The 26183-nt window shown below is 35.6% G+C and overlaps 1 protein-coding gene across 1 annotated transcript in view; it reads left to right on the plus strand.

The window, feature by feature from the left end:
* LOC123562369 (uncharacterized) overlaps nucleotides 1-26183 on the plus strand; it is a 221535-nt gene that overhangs the window by 50636 nt on the left and 144716 nt on the right. The window contains exons 11-23 of the mRNA XM_053537208.1: nucleotides 2938-3092; nucleotides 5994-6200; nucleotides 7105-7245; nucleotides 8144-8311; nucleotides 9338-9555; nucleotides 10298-10427; nucleotides 10860-10945; nucleotides 11515-11617; nucleotides 12094-12219; nucleotides 20612-20664; nucleotides 24447-24711; nucleotides 25004-25228; nucleotides 25751-25891. Coding sequence (XP_053393183.1) covers nucleotides 2938-3092; nucleotides 5994-6200; nucleotides 7105-7245; nucleotides 8144-8311; nucleotides 9338-9555; nucleotides 10298-10427; nucleotides 10860-10945; nucleotides 11515-11617; nucleotides 12094-12219; nucleotides 20612-20664; nucleotides 24447-24711; nucleotides 25004-25228; nucleotides 25751-25891 — 2018 coding nt within the window. The remainder of the gene's footprint in view (nucleotides 1-2937; nucleotides 3093-5993; nucleotides 6201-7104; nucleotides 7246-8143; nucleotides 8312-9337; nucleotides 9556-10297; nucleotides 10428-10859; nucleotides 10946-11514; nucleotides 11618-12093; nucleotides 12220-20611; nucleotides 20665-24446; nucleotides 24712-25003; nucleotides 25229-25750; nucleotides 25892-26183) is intronic.

The following is a 26183-nucleotide window of genomic DNA, read 5'->3' on the forward strand; positions in this document are numbered from 1 at the left end:
ATTTTGCTTTTTTACAAAATTATGCCCCTTTTTATGACCCCAAAGGTGGGCATATTAAAATCGCACTGTCCAGCCGTCAGTGCGTGAGTCTGTGCGTCCGGAAAATTCTTGTCCGGGCTGTAACTCTTCCATCTATAAAGGGATTGTGAAATTACTTGGCATAAATTAGTGTTATTTCTAGAGCGACGCAGCGGGGCGCCCCGCCCTGCCCTTTTTTACTGCCGCCACGCTGCCCTCTTGCCTTTGATCTTCTACTAAATCCCGCCAATTTCCCTGTTGACATGCCTCGACGATTTTTTGAACAGCAAATTACGTCACGGTGAGTGCACACAGGTAATGAGAATCAATGAAGTGTTAAAACTAATTGATAAAGAGTATGGATCCTGTGAAATGTCAAAAAGGCGTGCGTAAGCGGCCAGCTGATTACCGAGCACGTGAAAAGTGCCCTAGATTTCTTTGTGCAAAATTTAAATTAGACTGTTTTATAGTATAATAACAAGTATAATATCAATGCAGTTTGATTCTACTGTAATTTAAACTAGAAAATGCACAAATTTTAATGAATATCGAAAGTAAAAGTAAGTTTAGAATGTCCGTTCACGAGTCTTATTACTCCCGATGTCGTATGCAATTTTTCCATATTTCCTTCAAAAAAGCTGACAGTCGGGGTTTTTTTTATGATGAGAAACATTAAAATTTTAGGAACTATCTCTGGTTTACCCTAGTGGGTCATGTAAACTGAGTAAAAACTACTTTCAGACAACATTCCGAAAGTGTACCAGTATCCGGATAGTATATTTTGGATATGCGTTTTAGTAAACTTTAACATGACTGTAATAGCACTTTTCTGTTAATGAAATATTGATGAAAGACCTGATCAATACAACATGACTTTTGATAATTATTAGTTTACAATGTGACCTGAAACAGGCCTTTAACTATGTTGTTTACAACATGATCTTGGTTTCAAGATTAAGCTTATATTAAGGCCCTCCACTATTTCATATTCATATGAATAAGTTGACATTCTTGGTGACATTTTTTAAGAGAAAGGCTTGAATGGTTTAACCTAAACTATAAAGTAAGTAAAAAGCCTTTGTAAACTTTGTTACTGGTTTGGGGAAGATTTACCACTTTATTCTGTGACATTTCTTTTAAGTGTGCAATAAAGATAAATGGAATAAATATAAACAATATAGACATCTAGAAATGCAACTACTGCTATATATATATATGGTAACTTTCACGTCTAAAAGAGCACCCTGCCCCTTTCGGACAGCACCCTGCCCCTTTTTGACAGCACCCTGCCCTTTTTGAGCTCTAGAAATAACACTATAAATGTTCACCATAATGAGACGACGTGTCATGCGCAAGACCCAGACCCCTAGCTCCAATGTCAAGGTCACACTTAGAGATCAAAAGTTAACATGGTCTGTTTCGTGTCCGGTCCTTTACTCTGCCATCCATGAAGGGATTTTGAAACAACTTGGCATAAATGTTAATCATGATGAGACGATATGGTATTTGCATGACCCAGACCATAGCTCAAAGGTCAGGGTCACACTTTCAAGTCAAAGGTTTACAGGGTATGTTTTGTGTCCGGTCCATAACTCTGCCATTCATTAAGGGATTTGAAATTACTTGGCATAAATGTTCCTCATAATGAGACGACGTGTCATCAGTATGACTCAGACCCCTAGCTCCAAGGTCAAGGTCACACTTAGAGGTCAAAGGTTAACATGGTCTGTTTCTTGTCTGGTCCATAACTCTGCCATTGATGAAGGGATTTTGAAATAAATGTACCCTATAATGAGATGAGGTGTCATATGCAGGATGCAGACCCCTAGCTCCAAGGTCAAGGTCACACTTAGAAGTCAAAGGTGTCTCTTGTCTGGTCCATAACTCTGCCATTTACCAAGGGATTTGAAAATAATTTGACACAAATGTGAACCATATTGAGAAGATGTGTCACACTTACGACTGAGGCCTCTTAGGTGAAGGGCACTATATGATTTGCGCATACAACTGTTGCATCCTTGTTTGACTAAGAAATTTTTGGTTAAAGTTTTGTATGTAAGCTGGTATCTCAGTACTCACTAATGGGAATGGATTGAAACTTCACACACTTGTTCACTGTAATGATCTGACATGCACAAAGCAGGTCCTATAACTCTATTTTTTTTCTCAGAAATATGCCCCTTTTTCAACTTAGCAGTTTTTGGTTAAGTTTTTGTATGTAAGCTGGTATCTTAGTATCCACAAATGGGAAAGGATTGAAACTTCAAACACTTGTTCACTGTCATGATTTGACATGCATTTTTACTAAATTATGCCGCTTTTTTTGACTTTTGTATTCATTTAATTGACAACGTTGAATAGTTGTTGTTGAATAGTCGAGCGTTGCTGTCCTCCGACAACTCTTGTTATACATGCAAATTTTAATCCAAGTGTTTTGTTATAACATACTGTATATGTAGTACAATATTGTTTATACATCATTGATAGATATCAGTTCATTATGTTATACTGCAGTAGAATAAATAAGGTGCCTTCCAGTAGTGGACCTTGTATTGCATGGCAATACTTCATTCACTTATTTTTATTTTACGAGATTTACATTATTTTTATTAATATTTACAAACAGATTGATACACAAATTGAAAAACATGTTGCAGCAGTTAAAGCAAAAAGTTCAAATTGCTGTATAGCGCAAATTCTTTATAGTACAAGTCTTTTTTGGTTGCGTATTAACCTTTAGTCTGCTAGCGACAAGTGCTTTTGCCTTTGCAACCAGTGCAGACCAAGATCAGCCTGCACTTCTGTAGTAAAGGTTAAAAATGAAAATAAAAACATTTTAGTAAATCTGTAGCACTTTGAAGTTGAATTTTGTACCCATATTTCTACTAAAATGTAAAAAAGATTAATGACTTCCTTCAGGTAAGCCAGAAGGATATATAAATTACTTCTCTGTACAAACATCTGGACCAACAACTGATGCAGCTCTTCCTGGTCGAAACATTTATACAGCAGAACTTCGCCAGAACATTGCTATCAGCAGGAGAGATGCCAAAGCAGTGTCACTTTATTTAAAGGTATCTTGCATTATGTTGTTACAAGTATTGTTATCAGTACTCATAGCAAGTCTTCTTATGCAACTCTTGCTGTCTTGTTAATGTCAATAAAACTACTGAGTATTTTGGGGAAAATGACCTTTTCAGGGGCAGATAACTCATTTTAAGTTTCCACTGACCTATAATTTTCATTACATATTTTTGTTTCTTAGATGATAGTCCTTCAATATCCAAAGTTTGAAGAAATTCTATTATTGGGGAAAATTTCACCCTGAATTCTAGCGCAGGCCTTTAAACATTTCGTACTGAATATAAGCTATGTAAGTCTGTATCTGAGTAACTCACAACTGAATGTAACAAAACATTGAAAAAACAAAAATAGAAAATTAAATATTTATAGTAGTGTTATTTCTAGAGTGATGCAGCGGGCGCCCTGCCCTTTTTAACTGCTGCCACGCTGCCCTTAAAATGCACCCTCCCGCCTTTGATGTGAAATCCTGAAGACATGCCTCGCTGATTTTTTATCAGCAAATTATGCTAGGCGAGTACACACAGTCGATGAGAATCAAATTGACTGAAGTGTTGAAATTAATCGATACAGAGTACTGATCCTTTGTACTGTCAAAATGGCACCAATTAATGTATTGTCCATAAGCGGCCAGCTGATTACCAAGCACGTGAAAAGCGCCCTGTACGATTTCTTCATGCATGCCTTAAATTAGACCATTGTTTAATATAATAATAAGTGTATATCAATGCAGTCTGATCCTACTGTAAGTAATTTCAACTGGAAAATGCACAAATTTGATGAATTTCAAAAGCGCGGGCGGGCGGTGTCCACAGACTTTGTTCGGAGCATATCTTCTTCATGCATGGAGGGATTTTGATGAAACTTGGCACAGTTGTTCACCATCATGAGACGGAGTGTCATGCGCAGAAACCAGGTCTAAGGTCAAGGTCACAGAGGTCAAAGGTCAAATTCAAGAATGACTTTGTCCGGAGCATATCTTCTTCATGCATGGAGGGATCTTGATGTTACTTGGCACAATTGTTTACCATCATGAGACAGTGTCATGCGCAAGAACCAGGTCCGTAGGTCTAAGGTCAAGGTCACACTTAGAGGTCAAAGGGTACAAGAATGAAGACTTGTCCGGAGCATTTCTTCTTCATGCATGGAGGGATTTTGATATAACTTGGCACAAATGTTCACCACCATGAGACGGAATGTCTTGCGCAAGAACCAGGTCCCTTGGTCTAAGATCAAAGTCACACTTAAAGGCCAAAGGTCAGATACAAGAATGACTTTGACCGAAGCATTTCTTCTTCTTGCATGGAGGGATTTTGATGTACTTGGCACAATTGTACACCATCATGAGACGAAGTATCATGTGCAGGTCCCTTCTTTAGAATAACTTCCCCTTGTTGTTACTATAAATAGCTTATATTGTAACTTTTTTATTACTAGTCGTAGGGAAAAATCGAGACCACTTTTCTGTAGTACAACATGCATGTTACATCCAATTTTGAGGTGTATTTTGACCTATCACTACCTGGTAAGGATTTGTGTGTGGACTTACAATTTTCTTTATGCCCCTGAAGGGAGGCATATTAGTTTTCAACTGTCCGTCTGTTAGTTCGTTCGTCACAATGTTAACTTTTTGCATGAAGGCACTTTACTCGCGAACCACTGCACCCAGGACCTTCAAACTTCACATGCTTATAGTACTTATTGAGTACACGACCCCTATTGACTTTGGGGTCAAAGGTCAAGGTCATCAGGTCAAAGGTCAAGGTGCTGCGGGGGGCATTTGTCACCATTAGTGACAGCTCGTTTGGATTTTTTTTTTTTTTTTTTTTTTTTTTTTTTTTTTAAAGATTAACTTACTTCCCTTAGTTGTTACTATAAATAACTTATACTGTAACTTTTTTATAATTGACTGTAGGGAAAAACCAAGACCACTTTTCTGTGGTACAACATAGATGTTACAAATGTTAGGTGTATTTTAAGGTATCTCTACCTGGTAAGGAGTTTTTATGTGGATTTAGAAAAACAAAAGAATTACAATAATTACTAAACAACCACAAAATTAAAATTCCATTTGCAAATACAGATGCTAGTGTAAAGAAATTTGCTGTGACGGGCGTATATTGTGACATTCTGACCTTGTTCTGTAATGAAAAATTGATAAAAGACCTATCGATATAAATCAATATAAAATGAATTTTGATAAATATTAGTTGACAATGTGACCTGAAATAGACCTTTTCATCATGTTATAACATGTTGCATGGTTTCAGGCTTATAGGCCTCCACTATTTCATATTCGCGTGAATAAGTTGACATCCTTGGTGACATTTGTAAGAATATATGAGCCGTGCCATGAGAAAACCAACATAGTGGGTATGCGACCAGCATGGATCCAGACCAGCCTGCGCATCCGCGCAGTCTGGTCAGGCTCCATGCTGTTCGCTTTTAAAGCCTGTTGGAATTGGAGAAACTATTAGCGAACAGCATGGATCCTGACCAGACTGCGCGGATGCGCAGGCTGGTCTGGATCCATGCTGGTCGCATACCCACTATGTTGGTTTTCCCGTGGCACGGCTCATATATCATTAAATTTTACCTCTTTATCCTTTGATAAGTGTGCAATAATCGTAAATGTTATGAATACATAACTATAAACATCTGGAAATGCAACAGTTACTTTCCTATTAAAAACAGCACCCTGCTGCTTTTTGGCAGCCCCCTGCCCCTTTTTGGGCTCTAGAAATAATACTAGTGTCAGTCTTTTTGATACTTCTTAAAAAGAATTTTTTGTTTTGTAAAATCATCCTTTGTTGGTAATAATGATCTATCTTCTGCTGTAAAAATTGTTTTCTGTTGTTTTCAAACAAATATTTCACACCAGTGCTTTACTTTAGGCAAAACAAACGGATAATAATGAGATGTACCGCTTAGCAACCATAGAGTTTCAAGTACAAAGAAGTAATGTTAACCCACCAGTAGTCTCCACTTTAACTGGTGGAACAACAGGTTACATACGTGAAAATGTGGTTGATGGGACTAATGTTCGTGTATCTGCAACAGGAGATCCATCCCTGCAAATAATAGTCACTGATCCAGATGTGGTATGTACTTTTCCTCAGTTTGTTCAAATTTTCATAAATTCATTAAAAGATAAAAGTACATGTTGCCAACATGATGTTGGATACTTTACATTGTTTTAATTAAACAGGACTGGAATACAGTGTTTTAATTAAACAGGAATGGTATTGTATGTAAGCTTATCAGTGAATTTGAAGCTTTTTGTCTTTAATGGAGGTCCAGTCTCCTTTCAATATTCAGATTTATTTTGTGGTCCATGAATTCATAATTACAGAAATACATATTAAAGGTCCAATACTAAGGAAAGTGAACATTTTAATTTCTTTTAAAAAGCACAGAAACTATTTCATTTTATTGGAAAATGAAAGTTGGTATGTAGAAATTCGAAATAAATCGCAGTATATGTACAATTATTTTTCTATGAAGTGTGAAGAAAGTTAAAAAGACCTGGGGGGTCATTCTATCGATTCATTGAAATTTCAACATAATACACATATATTTCTTTTAGTTCCAAAGACCTTCTGTAAATTTTGACCTGCCAATCTTCATTATTTAGTTTCTTGCAGAAGTCTATGCACTGGCTATGAAAAAAATTGCCAACTCACTTTCCCTTAGTAATGGACCTTTAAATTATGACATATTGATAATGATAAAACTTAGAATGCCTTTCTGACCATTTTGTCAGTTAATGTGTACTGCTCTATTATATTGAGGTTTTGGAAGTAGTTTTAAATGTGTGAAGTTGCCTTAATATGTGTTTAAACATCTCTAGCTCAGTCTAGCAAATGGACAAGTTTGCTTTATATTTGTGCAGCCACAAAAGAGACATTTTGGTCAAAACCACAAAATTTTATGTCCATGAAAGTAAATGATTTAATACAGTATTTTACAAAATGTGAAATTTATACAAGGTTTTTCATTGTTCAGGTTGAAGGTGATGATCAAGGCTACATTTACACTATTACCACACCATCGGTACCTTTTGCTATCCAGTCATTCAATGACTCTGCCATAATATATTCAACAGGTCCATTGGACAGGGAGAATACACCATCTTATACTTTCACAGTAAGACAATTTTTATATTTCTAAAACTTTTACATTTGTTATTTTTTCTGATCAATTTTTTTTCAGCTGTGTTATGTCCAGTGACATAAATCAATTGTTACTGTATTTTGTGTTAATCTACATCAAATTTGTTCCAATGCTTTTCCTATTGGCTAGAACAGATACACAGAAACAAAGCTCAGAAACTGGCGCATATCGGTAATAAAGTCCAAGAAGTCTTTTTTATTGTTTTTCTAGTTTAGAGAGACAGAATTTGACTGGTTAGATAACTGATTTAACCTTTACCCTGCTAAATTTCTGAATGGACTGGTCCATCATTCAATTTGGGCAATACCACTTACCGGGTATTATTCAAAGGGATGTTCACTGAAAATTTACTCACTGAATAATGAACAGTGCAGACCATGATCAGACTGCACAGATGTGCAGGCTGATCTTGGTCTGTACTGGTCGCAAAGGCAGAGTCGCTTGCCACCAGCAGGCTAAAGGTTAACATGCCAGGATTAGCCATGGTAATATTTCTGCATTACATACAATTGTACAGTTTAAATGCTTTCCATCTGTCTAGTGGTAACATACGTACTTTGATGAGAATTTCAAGTTTCAGTACAACATTTCTTAGGCTCACCAGTAATTGTTTGTACAATGGCAAAGTGGCTGTAAAGAGGCATATGTGTTTCTGATTGTGTTTGATTGATAAAGTTACCATTATTAACTCAGTTAAATTTTACTTTCATTTGAAGTTTGTGCACCACTTTGCAAAGCTTCTTGTCAAAACAGATAAATGTGGGCTGTTCTAATGTTTTCTAAATTTAAACCAAAATATGGCTCTTTGACAATTGTAAATCTTCTATAGGGCATTTGAATATACATTTTTGTTATCATTTTCTCAATTAAGGTTCAAGCGACAGAGAACATAGGCGCGGGAGCACTGTCTGGTAGTAGACAGATCACAGTTATCATACAAGATGAAAACGATAACAAGCCTACTTTCACTGCTTCTGGTTTCACCAGAACGATCACAGAGGGGGATTACTCTGGTTTCAATAGGGTACTTCTCTCTAATGTAAGTTTCAGAAAATATTTTTTAGCTACAAGGTATTGTTATTGCTTGATCGTCAGTGTCTGCATTGTTTAAGATTTTTGTATTTGTTTCACTTTTTCTTGACAGTAAGAGCTATGGTTTTATAATGTTGTACACTAGTTTCTAATAAAAATTGAGTAAGTAGGTCAAGAACCATAATTCTCAAATGCATTTTTGTCAAATTATGGCCATTTTCATATTTGAAAGTTTGAATTTCTTGATTAAATTTTTTGTTTAAATTTAAATGCACAAAATAAATGTAAACAAGTAATGATTTTTTAGGAATTGAAAACTGTCAAAACAGACAGTGAATGCATTTTTATTAAATGGAACATTTCCAATTGTTCAAATTATGTGTTGATGACTTGACCTTTACCTTGCTAAATTTCTAAAATGGACTTGTCCATCATTCATTTTGGGCAATATCATTTATTATTCCAAGGGGTGTTCACTGAAAATTTACTGACTGAATAGTGAACAGGCTGATTTTGGTCTGCACTAGTCGCAGAGGCAGAATCACTTGCTGCCAACAGGCTAAAGGTCAATATATGATGTTGTTTACAGTGAAAGTATCTGTGAACAGTTACATTTTCTAACTTGTTTTATGGAAATTTAATGTTGATTTGTGATAATTCCAATATTTTCACTGACTGTAAAAGATATTTTAGCATTTATTTGTCATTTAAAGCCCCTATTGTTAGAAATTAGCATGCATGTTTCAAGAACTATGTCTTTTGAAAATTTCACAAAAATTCCCCAAATGTTTACTTCTTAATTTTATCGGAAATGAATCATGGTCTGAGAATACTAAAATAAACAGGAAAATTGAACAAAATTAATGGTCAGAACACTGTTCAGCTTTCTCAAATTACAACTATTCTAGACGTTTTCTAGCTGATCAACTGTCAGTTTGTGACCTTGGTTCTAATGTCATTGTTTTTGTCAACCTTAATTTTATATAATTATTTTCCACCATTTGTCAAACACTTATTTACTTTGATTTCACAGCAAATAAGAGCAACAGACATCGATGCTGGCAATAATGGAGCCGTTTCATACAGAATAAAGAGTGTGTCTGTTGCGAGTGGTTCCCTGACTGATGCAGAGGTAACCAGTATCCTGCAGTTAGAGCCTAATGGGGATATTTACTTGAATGGTACAGTGTCAAAAGATCTTTCATTTGTGGTGACCATTGAAGCTTCAGATAATGGTGCTATAAGACCAAGGTATGAGAGTTTTTCTGTTCGTTACATGAGTGACGCCATGAGAAAACCAACATAGTGCATATGCAACCAGCATGGATCCAGACCAGCCTGCGCATCTGTGCAGTCTGGTCAGGATCCATGCTGTTATCTTTTGGTTTTGAAAGCGAACAACATGGATCCTGACCAGACTGCACAGATGCGCAGGCTGGTATGGATCCATGCTGGTCGTAAATGCACTATGTTCGTTTACTCATGATGCAGCTCATTTAATATTATATTTAGGCTGTTAAAACAGTTTTACAGGTCTCTTACTTAGTCTAATAGACTAATAATTTTATTTTTGATTGACTGTCGGCTGCCATTTCTATCTAAAAGTACATGCAGGATAGGAAGGTTTGAAGTGAGCTCTTTGCAGAGAGATAGCATAGCAGCAGACTACTGTTTCTCAATACTACAGATTTCTCTTCAGAGCCTCTTTCCAACCACTATTTCTTCTGTGCAGCTGTAAATAGGTCAGCTTGTTAATCATGCTCTTCTGACAAAGAGGCTGATATGTACATGTTGCACATTCTCAAGAGTGAATTTGGGAATATTTTAAAACTGTCTGGCATGTGTCTGGTCAGAAAGTATAATGAACACTTAGAAGCTGTTAAAAGAGAAGTTATCTATCAGGTATCATTACAAACATGTAATTGCCTTTGAAAAAAAGGAATGTTTAAAAAATGCAAAGTTTGGTAAATTAGGAAAACTTTTTTTTTTACAGGACAGAGGTAGAGACGCTAACAGTGACTGTTACATCTGCTGGATTGAATCCTCCAGTGTTCGCTGCCAACAATTTCATTACCCAAGAAAGTGAGGCTGCCCCAGGCCAGTCTTTGGTCTTAACGCGCACTGTAAGTTATCTTTTTTGTTCAGGTTGAGATGTTAGTAAATCTAGATAATCCTGTGGTCAAAGTCATTTTAAAAAGTCAAGAAATGTTTATAAGAAATTACTACAGATGTAATTTTAAAATAGTTTGCACAAATGTTCCTTTGGGTGACACTGGAGTAGTTTTGGGTCAAGTTTAATAATACATTACTAAGGGTCAGTCCCTGCCATGCCTTTATTTACTTATGGTCATTCCCTTATTAACAATGCCAATGAGCGTGAAGAGTTTTCAATTGCAAAATAAAACCAGCTGAAAAATACTCGTATCTACACAGGGTCATATCTAGGCCTCCAACATAATATAAACGCTTGACATATATTTGAAGCTCCTGATAGATTTGCAGTTTGTATACAGGGTCAGATTTTCAAATAAAATTTATTTGTTTCACTATTACAGGCTGTAGATCCTGAAGGTGGTCCTTTGACATACAGAATTGAGACATACATAACTGGCTCTGATAAGTTTGACATTGACCAAAACACGTGAGTATATTGTTCTGTGCATAAAATGAATGACTCAAATGGACATTCATGTAACTGAATTTCTTACCTGTTTGTAAACCCAGCAAGTGCACTCCCTTGAGCAATAAGCCAAAGTATTCATAGAACGTTTTATTTCTTGGTAAGGTGGGTATATAAGACATTTTATCTGAAGCCATCATTCATGCACAGCATGACTGATCTTCATCAAACTTAGTCTATAGCATCATTATAAGGTTGTCTCCCAGTTTTTTCAAATGATATTCAAATGGTTCTACTTGGCCACTTTTAGGGGCCACTAGAGCTAAAAATAGAAATATCTTTCAATTACTTTTTCACTTCGAACTAATTGTACAAGCTAGATTTGTAGCATCCCCGAAAGGTCTTCTTTCAAATTTGTTTAATTGAAGGCACCTTTCCAGTTTTATACTTTTTAACAAAGCTTTATTAGCATTTATGATTCAGTATGTCATACATATATTCAAGGTCAGATAGTTGTGGTCAGATTAGTGACGTAGGGCTACTATGGACCTCTTGTTTGACTTACTTGTGTTCATCAATTTATTTTCTAGTGGGGATATCCGAGTAACTGGTCCACCGGGTTTAAAGCCCCTTGACTATGAGACAGAACAAAGATATGTGTTTACAGTTATTGCTGAAGACAATACTAACTTGGTAAGTTTTGGTATACTGTTAAACATTTTGTTACTCTTGAAAACTTTATTGATATTTGCAAATTCTGCTTCAGGAAGTATAGTGTTCCTTATATTCAGTGTGACATTATTTTGTAAATTACAGATTGGATCAGTTTGGTGTAATTACTTGATTTCTATTAATATTCTAGTGACTAGGTTAGGCTAGGTAACAGATCGTTTTAAGTAGTGGGCCCGTAATGCCAGTCGGCATATTACGTACTCTCTGTATGCAATTTAGGCATTTTACAATTTTTACGGAAAGTTATTAGCGCATTCAGCTGCTTTACATCTGAAGAATACCAAATAGCCTAACGGGAATACGTAATCATACGGAAATTTACGTGTCGTTAAGGGTCCATTACTTTAAACAAAAGAAATTCTTAAAAATTGAGCTGGCAGCAGTGGACAGAAAAAACTGACATATTTAATAATAATAATCTACACACCAATTTGCAGGAGGGCACAGCAACAGTGACTGTGGACATTACAGATGTGAATGACAATGCTCCACAGTTCAACCGTCAGGAATATGTGTTCAATGTTGATGAAAATCAAGATAATGCCAATGTTGGGACCATCAGTGTAAGTATTTTTGTTTTAGAAATGTATATTGAGGCATTTGCTGCCAGGTTGTTAAGGCCGCTAACTTCAAATCAGCCGCTCCTAAATGCACACAGTTTGAAACCTCAGGGGTTAGAATTCTTTCATTTGAGGATATTACGTATTTGCTCACCTGTGTCATGGGGGTCTTCCTTCATGGAAACTGGAAAGTTTTGTATGTTCTGTGTAATGCAAACCCCCTCCCTATCCCACTTCACACCCAAATAATTAAAGAAATGTATGATCATCTATTTGTTGTTTGGGGATCGAAAATGTATAATTGTAACTTTGTGTTTTTGTACCCCCCGACAACAAAGTTGTAAGGGGGGGTGTATACTGGTTTCAGGTTGTCTGTCTGTCTGTCCGTCTGGTCGTCTGTCCGTCTGTCCGTAGACGCAATCTTGTGCGCACCATCTCTCCTTATCCCCTTGACAGAATTTAATGAATCTTCACACAATTGATCAGTACCAACAGTAGTTGTGCATGGAGCATGTTAGGTTCTTTAAGAAAAAAAATTTGCAGAGTTATGGGACTTTGTTTTTTTGTTACTATACTATATACATAGACACAATCTTGTGCGCACCATCTCTCCTCGTCCCCTTGACACAATTTAATGAAACTTCACACAACTGATCAGTACCAACAGTAGTTGTGCATGGGGCATGTTAGGTTCTTTTAGAAAAAAAATTTGCAGAGTTATGGGACTTTGTTTTTTTGTTACTATACTATATACATAGACACAATCTTGTGCCCACCATCTCTCCTCATCCGCTTGACACAATTTAATGAAACTTCACACAACTGATCAGTAACAACAGTAGTTGTGCATGGGGCATGTTAGGTTCTTTTAGAAAAAAAATTTGCAGAGTTATGGGACTTTGTTTTTTTGTTACTATACTATATACATAGACACAATCTTGTGCCCACCATCTCTCCTCATCCCTTTGACACAATTTAATGAAACTTCACACAACTGATCAGTAACAACAGTAGCTGTGCATGGGGCATGTTAGGTTCTTTCAGCGACAAAAATTGCAGAGTTATGGGACTTTGTTTCTTGTTAACATACAATGTACATACAGTCTGCATATGCAATCTTGTGCGTGCCTAATCTACCAAACCCTTGCACACAATTTAATGAAACTTCACACAAGTGATCAGTACCAACCCTATGTGTGCATGGTGCATGTTACATTCTTTTAGATAAATATTCTGCATAGTTATGGGACTTTGTTTTTTGTTACTATACTGTATACATACAGTCTATATACATACAGTCCACATAATTATACAGTCTTGTGTGTGTCAAATTGCAATGTACTGTGTCAGTGCATGCGGGGGGTACATTCATCACCTTTAGTGATAGCTCTAGTTAGATTATGAAGCATTTTAATGCCACATTTTGCTGTTGTAGAAGTTTATAATTGTATTATAATAGTTTGAATATGTTTGGTTTTAGGCGGGTGTAAACGTAAGTTTGTTTGTATTTTAACCTTTACCCTGCTAAAGTTCTAAAATGGATTGGTCTGTTATTCAATTTTGACAATACCAGTTATTTTTTGAAGTGTGTACACTGAACATTTACTAACTGAATAGGGAACAGTGCTGACCATGATTAGCCTGCACTTGTAGCAAAGGCAGAATCACTTGTTGCCAGCAAGTTAAAGGTTAACTTACCATATATTCCATTTGCATTCTAGATTTTAGAGTCCTTTTCTGAAATTATTTGTAATGGAATGAAATGAAATACTTTTTGGCTCTGGTACCCATTCTGAAATAACTAGAGTAGATAAGAACAAGGCCATGAGCTTCTGTTGCTAAGGTATTAGATCACTAATAGTAATGTTTAAAAAATGGCCTTTGCTTGGTATACTCTGAAAGGTAACCGTGTTTCGCACTATTTTGCAATTTTTAAACAACTTTTACCATGCCGTTTTTTATACGCCCAAAGGGACATATTATGTTATGGTCCCGGTGTCCGTCTGTCCATCCGTCCGTTAGCAATTTCGTGTCCGCTCTGTAACCCTTGAATCCCTTGAAGGATTTCAAAGAAACTCGACACAAATGTTCACCACACTGAGAGGACGTGCAGAGCGCATGTTTTGGATGTCTCATTTTAAGGTCAAGGTCACACTTAGGGGTTAAAGGTCATATGAGTGTGTTTCGTGTCCGCTCTGTAACTCTTGAACTGCTTGAAGGATTTCAAAGAAACTTGGCACAAATGTTCACCAACTGAGGCAACATGCAGAGCGCGTGTTTTTGATGACTGGCTTTAAGGTCAAAATCACACTTAGGGGTTAAATGTCATATATGACTTTGCTTTGTGTATATTGCTCTGCATTGCAGTGCTTTTGTTTTTATTTAGCAGTTCCCTTTTTGTTCTCTTACAATAATTTTTTTTTAAATTACTTCCCTTTTTTGTTACTATAAATAACTTATGTTGAAACTTTTTATCATTGACAGTAGGGAAAAACGAAGACCACTTTTCTGTGGTACAACATGGATGGTACATCCAATTTTTAGATGTATTTTGACATAACTTTACATGGTTACATGGTAACATTTTTTTTGTGGACTTAGAAATATATATTTTTTTTTAATGTTCCTGTCCTTTGGGCTTCAACAGTCAAGTGCTTTAAATTTTGCTCCCATCCTCTGATGTAACCCTTCGGGCGTATATTGCCCCACTTGGCGGCGCTCTTGTTATAAATTTTGTATAACTTATAGTATCTTCTCAAGCTCAAATAGAGACAAATTTCAAAGTGATGGCCACTATCAAAAACGTTTGCAGAGAACTCATTTTACCATTAATTTTAATTAAAGAAATATCAAACTATTGGTAAACAATTATAAAACACAAAATAAAAATGTCAGTGTCATTTTTTCTATGGTGCCTCAAGTAAACGGATTTAATGAGACAGAATTCATACTTCAACATTGAAAAAATAAGGCCGAATCGTGTGTTTCTGTTTTGCTTACTTCATTTAAAAATAACCTTAGAGCAGTTGTAAAACCTAACTAAATTTCTTCCATAATATATAATCTAAGAGTGAAAGCAAAATAGAAAACTTTCACCGCATGTAACTCAATATTTTTATAAAGATGTGTAACTCTACCACTTCTGTTTACCGTAACTAGTAAATTCACTTTGAACACCAAGAAATCGCTTATCAAATTCATCTTTTTCCATTTTTGTACAAGAAATCAATAATAAGTCTTGAAAGAAGTAAAAACTTACTAGAAAAAAAGGAAAATAAGAAAAAAATTTTTTTGTCCCAGTAGGGCTTGAACCTACGCCCCCCTAAGAATTGCAGTAAAAGTAGGATTATGGTAGGAATTGAATACTCTTCAAAAAGGAGGTTCTCTATTAGTGATCTAATACCTTAAGACATCTTCTGTTTGAATTCTCTGCTTCTTTACCAAATACAGCATGTGGAGACTGTTGGATGTGGTTGATGGAATATATGGCTAGAAAGATAATAATATTATTATTATAGACTTTAATTGTTTAGTGCATGGGTTTAGAATTTTATTATCCTAGTTTTGTGCTTGAGCTTAAGAAAAGTGTGACAAAAAGCAAAGGGTTTTGTTTTCTTTATAAAAGACTTCATATCAAAATGAAATTGTAATTGCATTTGGTTATTTAGTAATGGTATTATTTTAAACTCTTTGGTATTTGGTTGAAAAAAAGTACAATTGTAACTTCATGTATGTTTGGTTGTGGAAATGTAAATTGGTAATTTTATGTGTGTTTTTGGTCATAGATAAGTACAGTTTAACTTCATTTGTGTTTGGTTGGGGAAAGTTATATTCACAACTTTATTTGTGTTTGGTCATGTGGAAAATTATATTCACAACTTCATTATTTTGTGTTTGGTCATGTGGAAAGTTATAGTCACAACTTCATTATTTTGTGTTTGGTCATGTGGAAAATTATAGTCACAACTTCATTTGTGTTTGGTCATGCGGAAAGGTATATTCACAACTTCATTTGTGTTTGGTCATGTGGAGAGGTATATTCACAACTTCATTTGTGTTTGGTCATGTGGAAAGGTATATTCACAACTTCATTTGTGTTTGGTTGGGGAAAGTTATATTCACAACTTTATTTGTGTTTGGTCATTTGGAAAATTATATTCACAACTTCATTATTTTGTGTTTGGTCATGTGGAAAGTTATAGTCACAACTTCATTATTTTGTGTTTGGTCATGTGGAAAGTTATAGTCACAACTTCATTTGTGTTTGGTCATGTGGAAAGTTATATACACAATTTCATTTGTTTTTGGTCATGTGGAAAGTTATATACACAACTTCATTTGTGTTTGGTCATGCGGAAAGTTATATACACAATTTCATTTGTGTTTGGTCATGTGGAAAGGTATATTCACAACTTCAGTTGTGTTTGGTCATGTGGAAAGGTATATTCACAACTTCAATTGTGTTTGGTCATGTGGAACGGTATATTCACAACTTCATTTGTGTTTGGTTGTTGTCAAGTATATTCATGATTGTGTGTGTTTGTGATGGAGGAAAAGTTTACTTTAACTTCATTTGTGTTTGGTTGAGGAAGGACACACTATTTTTTATGTTAATGTCATTTATTAGCTCATCTGATTTTTTGAAAAAATAAGATGAGTTTTTGTCATCACTTGATTGGTGTCGGCGTTGGCGTTGCCTGGTTAAGTTTTATGTTTAGGTCAGCTTTTTTCCTAAACTATCAAAGCTATTGCTTTGAAACTTGGAATACTTGTTCCCCATCATAAGCTGACCCTGCACAGCAAGAAACATAACTCCATCCTGCTTTTTGCAAGATTTATGGCCCCTTTTGTACTTAGAAAATATCAGATTTCTTGGTTAAGTTTTATGTTAAGGTCAACTTTTCTCCTAAACTATCAAAGTTATTGCTTTGAAACTTGCAACACTTGTTCACCATCATAAGCTGACCCTGTACGTCAAGAAACATAACTCCATCCTGCTTTTTTCAAGAATTATTGCCCCTTTCGGACATAGAAAATCAGTTTTCTTGGTTGAGTAATATGTTTGTCAGCTTTTCTCCTAAACTATCAAAGCTATTGCTTTGAAACTTGCAACACTTGTTCACCATCATAAGCTGACCATGTACAGCAAGAAACATAACTCTGTCCTGCTTTTTGCAAGACTTATGGCCCCTTTCGGACTTAGAAAATATCAGATTTATTGGTTAAGTTTTATGTTTAGGTCAGCTTTTCTCCTAAACTATTCAAGCTATTGCTTTGAAACTTGCAACAGTTGTTCACCATCATAAGCTGACTATGTACATCAAGAAACATAACTCCATCCTGCTTTTTGCAAGAATTATGGCCCTTTTTGGACTTAGAAAATCATTGGTAGGACAATTTTTCTATTATACAAAAAAAATCAGATGAGCATCAGCACCCGCAAGGCGGTGCTCTTGTTTTTAGTTGCGGTATAATCCTGATTTTGTAGCTGTTTTAAGAAAAGCATAATCCTTACATTGTTTTAATATAGTTTAGACCAGTTGACAAAATTTCTTTTAGACGTCTTAGATCTTTCTTCAGTTGTTCTTTGTGAGTTCAAGTAGAATTTCTGCATAAAAGCTAGTATGCAAGATTCTGTTATGACATGGGATTGCTTTTTGCAAATAGCCAATTTGCAAGTGTGTTTAACTTTACCCGTTGTTATTGCAAATGCATCACCAGTTGCTATTTCTGCTGTGAAAAAGCGGTGCACCTTATAATGCCAAATGCAATTCACAAATATTGATGCTAATGCGATTAACTTAGCTCTAATGCACCAAATACTTTATGTAAATGCTACATTCAAATACTATGATGTCATTAATAATGGTAATGTTAAATTAAATTGTGCTTATGCCAAATGATAATATAAGTTAATTTTTTTAACTTAAAGTTAAAGACATTTTCATAAACTAATGAATTATTTTGAATTTGTGAAAACATGATGTTCATATCAGATTTAGCAATACTGTTTACAATTTTGAGACATGACCAAATGTTTCACTATTTAAGTCTTAGGATTGAACTGAGTTTATGCGGAATTAAGCCTATATGGTTGTGACACATGTAGTTCAACATAAACTGGCGATGTAATATAAATAGCGTTAGCAAATTATAATTTACATGTGAAGTCATGGAAGGTGGGCATATACAATTTGAATGTAATGCAAAGTTATGCAAAATGCTATTTTCCAATGTCAATTTATCTAATAGTAATTGTTTTAAACATAAAACTGTTTATCTCAATAGTAATTGTTTAAACAATAATACTAATTTACTCATGTATTGTTTTAAACAATAATATAATAGTCACTGCGAAAGTGATGTGTAACATAAAATGCCAAAAATGATAAGTGAAATAACTGGAAAGGCTCTTATATAGTCATTTGCCTGTGTTAACATAACTTTGCCTCTACTAAAAAATATTTTTCATAAAAAAAGTTTGGCTCCATGTTCCCATGACTGGTAGAACATGTTTTTGCTTCAATTCAGACATTCTAGCATACCGGATGTTTACCATGGTTCCCTGGACATTTACATTGGGCACCATGGTTTCCTGGTTGTTTGCCTTTGGTTCCATTGTTTCCTGGTAGTTTGCCTATGGTACCATGGTTTCCTGGTAATTTGCCTTGGATACCATGGTTCCCTGGTAGTTTTCCTTGGGTATAATTTTTTAGCTCCACTATTTGGATAATAGGGGGGCTATTCTGCTCGTCCCAGCATTGGCGTCGGCATGACCTTTCTTGGTTAAAGTTTTTTGGCAACCTTTGTTTTTCTGTCATATCTTTGTTACTATTGCATATATCATATACTTCACATAAACATTGTCCAGCATACAAACAAAGTGTGTGCAGGGGCTGGGCCCATTATACATAAGGTCAAGGTCATCAAGGTGTTATACTAAGGTTATCTGTAAGGTTAAAGTTTTTCGGCAACCTTTGTTTTTCTGTCATATCTTTGTTACTATTGCTTATATCTTACTGTACCTTCACATAAACATTGTCCAGCATACACACAAAGTATGTGCAGGGGCTGGGCCCATTATACCCAAGGTCAAGGTCACCTAGGTGTTATACTTTGCTTATTTTTAAGGTTAAAGTTTTTCGGCAACCTTTGCTTTTCTGTCATATCTTTGTTACTATTGCTTATATCTAACTGTAAGTTCACATAAACATTGTCCAGCATACAAACAAAGTATGTGCAGGGGCTGGGCCCATTATACTTAAGGTCAAGGTCACAAAGTTGTTATACTTGGAATTATTTTCATGTTAAATTTTTTCGAAAGCTTTGTTTATAGACATATCTTTGGTACTTTAAAAGATAATGACTTGAAATTAAAAACATTTCTTTATAATCATCATCTGCATGTGTGGTTACAATCCCCATAACTCTTATTGTATTTTTGACAGAATTATGCCCCTTTCATACTTAATGTTTTTTGGCAATCTTTGCTTTCTGGATATAACTTTAGTACAATATAAGATGAAGACTTGAAACTTAAAATGTATCTTTATCATCATCATCTGCATGTGTGGTAACAATCCCCATAACTCTGATTTGTAATTTTGACCAAATTATGCCCCTTTCATATTTAAATTTTTTTTCATACTTCGTTTTCTGGACATAACTTTGGTACTATATAAGATAATGACTTGAAACTCAAATATATCTTTACCATCATCATCTGCATGTGTGGTAACAATCCCAATAACTCTAATTTGTGTTCTTGACAGAATTATGCCCCTTGGTGTATCTTCCTTTTAAAAGTAGAGGTCTCTTATTGAGACATATACTGTGAAATCATTAAATTTCGTGGGCATGAAATTTCGTGGTTTTGGTCGAAACAGCACTTTCGTGGGGATATGAATTCGTGGATTTCAACTTTTGAACATGAAATGAATGGGAATTTTACTTGTTCGTTGGGATTAAATTTCGTGGATTGACTCAACCACGAAATCCATGAAAATTAGTCCCCCACTTACTGTCAAATCGCCAAATAGTGGAGCGCGCTGTCTTACGGACAGCTCTTGTTTTACATTTAGCATTAAGCAAATTGCAGTTAACTTGAATATCTGTCCTTAAGTATTTAGCAATTAGCATGGCACACAGGCCTTCAGTAATTACTGGCAAGTTGCAAACAAGAAAAAACTTGAAAGTAGCAGTTGGCAAATAGCAATTGGTAAATGGCAATTAAGAGAGCAAATGGCATAGTTTTGTTTGCCATTAGTTAATATATACTGTTGTATAGAGAAGAAATAGTCATTATATTATGAAAATGTTTTTAAGATAGAAGAATATGTATTTTTGGATTTTCTATCACCTGAATTGTAAATTTTCTTTAACAACTATTTTTCAGGGATTTGATGGTGATGGAGATACACTCAGTTTTCAGCTTGTTGACACAACAGCGTAAGTGAACTATCCATGTATACATGTATTAGATGATGCTGGTTGAAAAATGAGAAAGATAGTAAACTGTTTTGCAGAATAATATTTGCTTTTATAATTTTATGAATTATAACTGTTATTTTGTATTTTCATATGACCAAAATTTTATCTGAATTTTGTTCAGGATAACCTATTAGTATAGGCGTATGTTCTGACAACTTCGGGTCCAATGTCTGTCATCATGTGTCAATATTTTTGTACTTAAACATTTATCGTCTCCTGTGAAACCAGTTGATGAAACTTGGCCTGGATGTTCATTGGATGGTCATGTTCCAAATTTGTATTAAGAATTCCATTCCATGCAATGTTCTGGTTGCCACGGAACCAAAAGGAAAAGCTGAAAATCATTTCTCCAAAATCACATGGCCCAGAACTTAGATATTTGTATGTAGCATTGTGCACTTGCCCTCTGCCATGCTTCTTTCAAATCATGCCCCTGGGGTCAAAATTAGCCCTGTCCTTTGGCTCACTTCTTTTACCTAAACTTTTTAAGACTTTTAAAGTAAAACTTTAAAACTATACTTCTCTAAAACACCCAATGCTCTAAGCTTAGATGTTTGGCTTGTGATGAGGTCCTCTACCAAGTTTGTTCAAATTGCCCCTAGGGTAAAATATGGCCATGCCCAGGGGTTTACTTGTTTTGCATAGACTTACATGAGAAAATCATCATGACTAACTGTAATGCCTTGAGCTTAGGTATTTTACATGTAGCTTTGTATAGTGGTCATTTACCAAACTGATTGCAATCATGCCTCTTGGGTTAAAATTGGCCTGCACATGGGGATCACTTGTTATGTCTCCCACCACACAGTGGTGTGGGAGACATATTGATTTACTCCAGTCTGTGTGTGTGTGTGTGTGTGTGTCACAAAGCTTGTCTGCACTCAAAGTCAAACATTTCTCATCCGATTTTCACCAAACTTAAACAAAATGTGTTTGACCATGAGACCGCGGCCAAGTTTCATAACTAGCCAAATCGATCCAGGCATTTTGGAGTTAAAGCCCTTGAATTACAGAAAAATCGGCCTTTTTACTCTTGTCTGCACTCTAAGTCGAACATTTCTCATCCGATCTTCACCAGACTTGAACAAAATGTGTTTGACCATGAGACCTCGGCCAAGTTCGATAACTAGCCAAATCGGTCCAGGCATTTTGGAGTTGCGGCCCTTGAATTACCGAAAAATCCGTCTTTTTACTCTTGTCCGCTCTCTAAGTCGAACATTTCTCATCCGATCTTCACCAAACTTGAACAAAATGTGTTTGGCCTTAAGACCTTAGCCAAGTTCAATAACTAGCCAAATCCGCCCAGGCTATTTTGATTTATGGCCCTTGATTTACTGATTGGATCCACTCGTCCAGACCCTATAATTGGATCCACTCGTCTAAACCATCTAGAGAAACTAGACATTTTTCATAGGGACAGCTGTGGGAGACATGCGCTTTTCTCAAAAGCAGCTCTAGTTTTAAATGAATTTATACAAGAAAAAAACTAGAAATCTTCTTGTATAAAACCCTGAGGTCTAATACTATAGTATTCTGCAGAGGGCAAGTGCCAAGAAATTTTGTACCCATTTTAGTCAATTGAGTGATATAGGCTCATCATAGCTCTCTTAAAAAGTTTTAAGGAGAAGTAATTTCTTATACAGTGAAATAATTAAAACACTACGTTATCAATAGTTAATATTAATGCATCATAAATACCTATGGTTTTAAGTCTGTATTTTGTTTCAAGATGTCTTGAAGTTTATGATATGTTTCAGTTTTTAGCTCACCTGTCACATAGTGACAAGGTGAGCTTTTGTGATTACGCAGCGTCCGTCGGCCGTCGTCAGTCCGTGCGTGCGTGCGTGCGTGCGTGCGTGCGTGCGTGCGTCCGTAAACTTTTGCTTGTGACCACTCTAGAGGTCACATTTTTTGTGGGATCTTTATGAAAGTTGGTCAGAATGTTCATCTTGATGATATCTAGGTCAAGTTCGAAACTGGGTCACGTGCCTTCAAAAACTAGGTCAGTAGGTCTAAAAATAGAAAAACCTTGTGACCTCTCTAGAGGCCATATATTTCAAAAGATCTTCATGAAAATTGGTCAGAATGTTCAACTTGATGATATCTAGGTCAAGTTCGAAACTGGGTAACGTGCCATCAAAAACTAGGTCAGTAGGTCTAAAAATAGAAAAACCTTGTGACCTCTCTAGAGGCCATATATTTCACAAGATCTTCATGAAAATTGGTCAGAACGTTCATCTTGACGATATCTAGGTCAAGTTTGAAACTGGGTCACGTGCCATCAAAAACTAGGTCAGTAGGTCAAATAATAGAAAAACCTTGTGACCTCTCTAAAGGCCACATTTTTCATGGGATCTTTATGAAAGTTGGTCTGAATGTTTATCTTGATGATATCTAGGTCAAGTTCGAAACTGGGTCATGTGCGGTCAAAAACTAGGTCAGCAGGTCTACAAATAGAAAAACCTTGTGACCTCTCTAGTGACCATATATTTCATGAGATCTTCATGAAAATTGGTCAGAATGTTCACCTTGATGATTTCTAGGTCAAGTTCGAAAGTGGGTCACATGCCATCAAAAACTAGGTCAGTAGGTCAAATAATAGAAAAACCTTGTGACCTCTCTAGAGGCCATATTTTTCATGGGATCTGTATGAAAGTTGGTCTGAATGTTCATCTTGATGATATCTAGGTCAATTTCGAAAGTGGGTCACGTGCCGTCAAAAACTAGGTCAGTAGGTCAAACAATAGAAAAACCTTGTGACCTGTCTAGAGGTCATATTTTTCATGGGATCTGTATGAAAGTTGGTCTGAATGTTCATCTTGATGATATCTAGGTCAAGTTCGAAACAGGGTCATGTGCGGTCAAAAACTAGGTCAGTAGGTCTAAAAATAGAAAAACCTTGTGACCTCTCTAGAGGCCATACTTGTGAATGGATCTCCATAAAAATTGGTCAGAATGTTCACCTTGATGATATCTAGGTCAAGTTTGAAACTGGGTCACGTGCCTTAAAAAACTAGGTCAGTAGGTCAAATAATAAAAAAACCTTGTGACCTCTCTAGAGGCCATACTTTTCATGGGATCTGTATGAAAATTGGTCTGAATATTCATCTTAATGATATCAAGATCAAGTTTGAAACTGGGTCAACTGCGGTCAAAAACTAGGTCAGTAGGTCTAAAATTATTAAAATCTTTTGACCTCTCTAGAGGCCATATTTTTCAATGGATCTTCATGAAAATTGATCTGAATGTTCACCTTGATGATATCTAGGTCAGTTTCGAAACTGGGTCACGTGCGGTCAAAAACTAGGCCAGTAGGTATAAAAATAGAAAAACCTTGTGACCTCTCTAGAGGCCATATTTTTCATGAGATCATCATGAAAATTAGTGAGAATGTTCACCTTGATGATATCTAGGTAAAATTCAAAACAGGGTCACGTACCTTCGAAAACTAGGTCAATAGGTCAAATAATAGAAAAATTTTGTGACCTCTCTAGAGACCATATTTTTCAATGGATCTTCATGAAAATTGGTCAGAATTTTTATCTTGATAATATTTAGGTCAAGTTCAAAACTGGGTCACATTAGCTCAAAAACTAGGTCACTATGTCAAATAATAGAAAAAACGATGTCATACTCAAAACTGGGTCATGTGGGAAGAGGTGAGCGATTCAGGACCATCATGGTCCTCTTGTTTTGTTGTTGTTTTTTTGTTAATTTTTAAATCTAAATTTCTTCTTCAGCTTTGCTGTAAGCTCAGGATTAGGGGAGATACGAACTACCAGAGCACTTAACTATGAAGAGCAAAACCAGTATGTATTTTTTGCACGTGTTATCGACTCAGGCAGTCCATCTCTTGCCAATATGGTTAAAGTGACGGTAAATGTTAATGATTTGGATGACAACATTCCACTTTTTGTGGATGCGATCTACACGGGCGAAGTACAAGAAGGTCAGGCTGGAATTGCTGTCACATCAATTGCATCAGGGAATAATCTTCAAGTTATGGTAAGTCCATTTTCTGTCTTGTCTATGTAAAGAATTTTTTTTAATCCAGCAAACATGTAAAAGTCAATAGTTTTGTCTAAAGTGCTGCTATAGTCTATGGATTACACTCAGTCTGAATAAAATTCCTTTAAATATGTGTTTAATTGTTTGCCAGTACAAAAATTCCATGCACATTACAGATAATTTTCTGTTTGAAAAAGCTGTTCAAAACAATTGACAGGATTGTTAACTTAGTTTGAAGATGGAAATATTGTGCAATGCCAATGAATATAAGTTATCTTTATTTTAAAAGGCAAATGATGCAGATGATACAAATCAGATAACATACAGATTTGAAATTGAGCCAAACAATGACTTTACAATTGACCCCAGCACTGGTGAGATCAGAACTGCAAGGGCTTTAGATTATGAGATACAAACCTCATACTCGTTCTGGGTGACAACTAACGAAGGACTAACTTTTGCACAAAATGCACCGAACAGTCAAGCTAGAGCACGTGTTGACATCTTCGTACGCGTAAGTAGAGATGTTACTATTTCAATGGTGTGCGTGGTTATGATACATCAAAGAGCTGCAGCAGAGTCTGTTGCAGTAATGTTTGGATGAATGGATGTAGAATGATATAATTTAGCCTTGAAGTTTATGCAGTCTTACTTTTCTTTTCTGGTCAGTTTTGTGAAAAAATATTGTTTTCAACTCGGAAAGGAGATTAAATGAAATGCATCTTAGGCATATGAGGTGTGGTATACCTAACTTTTAAGAACAATAATTATGTGTATCTACTGCGACTGTAAAAGCAGAAATTTTCGCAAAGGTTTAATTTTCGCTATATTTGCAAGGCCCTACATCTCGTGAAAATTGATCCTTGCAAAAGTATTTATCATTAATATTATTTAAATTCAAGTAGGATACCATTTTACAATTTTGTGAGTATTAAACCTTGCACACATACTCAAAATTTCAAGTTCATGAAATTTTGACCCAGCAAAAATATATGCTTTAACAGTATATTGCAATGATAATTTTTTATGTTTGAAGGATGTTAACGACAACGCACCTGTTATCGGGGCCACTACTACCGATATAAGTGTACCTGAAGACTTTGTTGAATATCAGACAAGCCAGGGTAATTCACTGGAACTTAATTTTGGTCTCTTTGGGTCAGATGACGACCAACCGGTAAGTTAACTTAAATAAGATTTATACAAATTTCTAATAAAAACTATGTTACTGCATTGTATGTCAATGTTGATCAACACGTCAAACATTTAAAAAATGTATCTGCAGGTCTGGTCTTTTGTAGTTTGAAATATATATAGGCAATATAATTTTTACCCAACTGAGAACTATTTTGAGTGCAGTATATCAAGTTTCCTTCTTGTTATTATTGATACTGGTTCAGAAATGATCTGCCTTTAGGGTAAATTTGATTTACAGCCATTGAAAACGAATTACTGTAGTTTCAATGGAG

The sequence above is a fragment of the Mercenaria mercenaria genome, chromosome 2, assembly GCF_021730395.1.
Source record: "Mercenaria mercenaria strain notata chromosome 2, MADL_Memer_1, whole genome shotgun sequence".
NCBI classification, from domain to species: domain Eukaryota; kingdom Metazoa; phylum Mollusca; class Bivalvia; order Venerida; family Veneridae; genus Mercenaria; species Mercenaria mercenaria.